This window comes from Limulus polyphemus, unplaced genomic scaffold (genome assembly GCF_000517525.1).
Source record: "Limulus polyphemus unplaced genomic scaffold, Limulus_polyphemus-2.1.2 Scaffold8293, whole genome shotgun sequence".
In the NCBI taxonomy this organism is placed as follows: Eukaryota; Metazoa; Arthropoda; class Merostomata; order Xiphosura; family Limulidae; genus Limulus; species Limulus polyphemus.
Window position 1 is genome coordinate 10012 of NW_013673903.1, and position 4194 is coordinate 14205.

At 31.4% G+C, this 4194-nt stretch overlaps 1 protein-coding gene across 1 annotated transcript in view; it reads left to right on the forward strand.

Moving 5' to 3' along the window:
- The window catches only part of LOC111083134 (WD repeat-containing protein 17-like), a gene marked incomplete at its 5' end in the record, with an annotated part of 25930 nt that overhangs the window by 9631 nt on the left and 12105 nt on the right, over positions 1 to 4194 (forward strand). The window contains 3 exons of the mRNA XM_022379411.1: positions 1445 to 1578; positions 2229 to 2354; positions 3253 to 3411. Coding sequence (XP_022235119.1) covers positions 1445 to 1578; positions 2229 to 2354; positions 3253 to 3411 — 419 coding nt within the window. The remainder of the gene's footprint in view (positions 1 to 1444; positions 1579 to 2228; positions 2355 to 3252; positions 3412 to 4194) is intronic.

Genomic DNA, 4194 nt, shown 5'->3' on the forward strand with positions numbered 1-4194 from the left:
TCCGTTACATAATATTATTTATTGGTATCCCTTACATAATATTATTTATTGGTATCCATTACATAATATTATTTATTGGTATCCATTACATAATATTATTTATTGTTATCTGTTACATAATATTATTTATTGGTATCCATTACATATTTCTAATTCATAAATAATGTCTTTACTTAATAGTGCTATTTTAAAGTAATCATGCCAGTCGTGCACAATTAACCATATAAATAAATTCACTGTTACACATTGATTATTCACAGAAATATACATTCATCGAAAGGTGTTCATAATATACAGTAGTTATTCCAAGTAGCAGTAATAAACACTCGGTGTGTACATTCAGTCTGTGAACTAGACAAGAAGAATGTCTGTGTGAAGAGTTGATCTGTTTTTTTTATGTTGTATACTGTAGATAACCAGTATTGTTGTATACTGTAGATAACCAGTATTGTTGTATACTGTAGATAACCAGTATTGTTGTATACTGTAGATAACCAGTATTGTTGTATACTGTAGATAACCAGTATTGTTGTATACTGTAGATAACCAGTGTTGTTGTATACTGTAGATAACCAGTGTTGTTGTATACTGTAGATAACCAGTGTTGTTGTATACTGATGATAACCAGTATTGTTGTATACTGTTGATAACCAGTATTGTTGTATACTGTAGATAACCAGTATTGTTGTATACTGTAGATAACCAGTATTGTTGTATACTGTAGATAACCAGTATTGTTGTATACTGTTGATAACCAGTATTGTTGTATACTGTTGATAACCAGTATTGTTGTATACTGTTGATAACCAGTATTGTTGTATACTGTAGATAACCAGTATTGTTGTATACTGTAGATAACCAATTGAGTTTTCTAGCTGTTACTGAAGTCAGAAGGAAAGAAAAAACATGTCTGTCTGTAGTAAAGAGGAAGCTTTCAAGAAACGACTTTAATGTAATCTGTTGTTCAAGAAAGGACTTTAATGTAATCTGTTGTTCAGTAAACAACTTTAATGTAATCTGTTGTTCAAGAAATGACTTTAATGTAATCTGTTGTTCAAGAAATGACTTTAATGTAATCTGTTGTTCAGTAAACAACTTTAATGTAATCTGTTGTTCAGTAAATGACTTTAATGTAATCTGTTGTTCAGTAAACGACTTTAATATAATCTGTTGTTCAGTAAACGACTTTAATGTAATCTGTTGTTCAAGAAATGACTTTAATGTAATCTGTTGTTTAAGAAACAACTTTAATGTAATCTGTTGTTGCTGTTTCTAAAAGAGTTCATTTAAATATGACCATATTTGTGTCTTATTTCCTTATCACGCTAAAACGAATGTGTAGCTGTGTTTATTATTTACTGTTTGATAAATGTTTAAATTTTCAAGCTGTTTAGATGATGTATTAATTCAAATCATTTTGATACAAACTTTGATCCCCTTCCAGCCGAGTCCACAAAAGATCCCCTGAGTCCTGGACCTCTGTGTGGAATAGCATCTAAACAATTGAAAGATAACTTCCTCAAACAGAAACCAAAAGACATGATCTCAGCCTTACAGCTGTACACAGAACTATTTGTGGTAGGGTTTATCTCATATAACCAACTTGTAAAGAAATTATTGAAACCTGTGATTTAATAGCTGTTCAGAGACTCGTATTAATGCAATAAGTCTCAAAGACAGAAAAAGATACTCACCAGTTAAAATTAGCAAAATTAGTCCAAAAAAAATGTGTAATAATATAAGAAGTAAACAAATTTAGATTAACGTTTTTTTTACTTAGCAATAAACTTGAACGTATTCCTCAGGCTTTGAAATGTTTTAACCCTTGACAGCTTTTTTTTTCATTAAAACAGATCTTTGTTGTGGTAGTTGAAACAGAATCATTTCTAAAGAGTTTAATATGTAAGCAAGTTGGAAAAAGTAGAGATTAGAAGAAAGTCACTATAATTTGTTAAAGCTTCAGTGTACATGTTTGAAAATTCATGCTGCCAAATTAGGACTAACATGGAAAAATTAAATATAAGTCAGTACAGTTGTAGAATATTGTTAAAGTTGACAAGAAAATTTTAAAAAAATTCTTTGATAATGCTTATGCTTATTTCACCTTTGTTTGGTCAAAGTTTACACTAGTTCTAGAAATATACATAAATTATAACTGTAAGGATTTTGTCACAAACTGAATAGGTTGTTACTTTTCAGATTTACTTAGTTTCAAAATCACTTTTCAGCCTCTTAATGGAGTGACAAACATGTGGGACCTTGTTAAAGTTGTGAATAACTGGGATGTGGCACAGCTTTCACCTCAATATAAGCATGGCATTGTTCACAAGAAACATCTTACCAAGTTCAAGATTGTAAGTTCTTCGTAGACTCGTTATGTGAGTTTATAGTTTGTAGTACAAACTGGAGGTTTGTATTCATTGTTGAAAAGATTAATAAAACACAACCTATAACTCCAGAAAACATAATTGGTTTTATTTGAGCCAACATCTCACTGTTATGACTACACTGGGGCAAACAAGAGAGTTATTAACTGATTCAACAAATGTTTTGTATGTCCTGATGAAGCCTTAATGGCAAAACGTTGGCTTAAATAAAACCAGTTATGTTTTCTGGAGTAATAGGTTGTGTTTATTTTTCTTTTGTTCATTCTGTTGTGAGTGTTCTAACATTTAAAATTCTGAAAAAAAAGTAAACATTTCTTCATGATAAGTTATTTCTTTAACTAATAGAAAGTTATATCATAAAAATGAACATTTATTGGTTATTTTGGCTTCTGCTTTCATGGTTTTGATTTTTAATTCCATTGGTATGGTTCATTTACAGAAAGTAACATCACATCTATAGCCTTGTTAAGTAGGTTAGCATAGAAGCTAATATTCACACTATTATGGGATGTAGATCATGCTTTTAAAAATTGTAAGCAACTGCAAATAACACTTGATCAAGTTGAAACAGTTACTCTTGACCTAGGTTAGAGTTAAATTAATTTTATTTAACGAATGTAGACAACATATTGAAGGTTTAATCAATCATTTGCTTTACTATTTATCATCTATTAATGTTTTACGCTAATACTTTGAGAACCGTAAATAACAAAGTTCATAAAACAAACTATTACTGAGAACACAACATTAAGTTAAATGGACAAACCTACAGTATAAAACAACTATTACTGAGAACACAACATTAAGTTAAATGGAAATGTAGGTTTGATAAAACAATCCATTTAACTTAATGTTAATGTTTTAGTCTGAGGCCCAGGAACTGGAGTTGATTAAAATGACACGGTACGGAACAGGGGGTGTTGGAGCTAAGAGTAAAGAAGACTGTTTATTGGAAGCAGCTAATAAACATCTGCTAGCAGGGAATCTGCAACATTATTGTGAGCTCAAAATAGAACTTGGAGAGGTGAGTGATCGGTTTATATAAATTTTTAGGTATTTCATATGTTAAGAGAATAGTATATTATGTGTGCTGTATTTAATCACTGAATTGACAGATGACCACTGTGAAGTAGGCCGCTCATCATCTTTGTTATGTTTAATCTTTGTTTGCTCTAAGCTTTTGTATTCTTCTATAGCTGTTTAAGTAGAAAAATTTTCACATTTCATGTTCTTTCCTGTTTCCAGTAATCTAAAATTTCATTTTCTGTATTTTAATCCTTACTCTTGTGTCATAACCTACTGACTCGTGTTTTACTCCTTAGTTTGTCTCCTTACTCCTGTGTCATAGCCTACTGATTCATGTTTTACTCCTTAGTTTGTCTCCTTACTCCTGTGTCATAGCCTACTGATTCATGTTTTACTCCTTAGTTTGTCTCCTTACTCCTGTGTCATAGCCTACTGATTCATGTTCTACTCCTTAGTTTGTCTCCTTACTCTTGTGTCATAGCCTACTGATTCATGTTCTACTCCTTAGTTTGTCTCCTTACTCTTGTGTCATAGCCTACTGATTCATGTTCTACTCCTTGTTCATGTACCACAGCCAACTGTTTCCTTGTTTGACTCCTTAGTCTTGTATCACTTCTTACTGTTTCCCTGTTCTACTCCTTAGTCTTGTATCACAGTCTGCTGTTTCCCTGTTTGATTCCTTGGTCTTGTATCACTTCTTACTGTTTCCCTGTTTGACTCCTTAGTCTTGTATCACTTCTTACTGTTTCCCTGTTTGACTCCTTAGTCTTGTATCACTTCT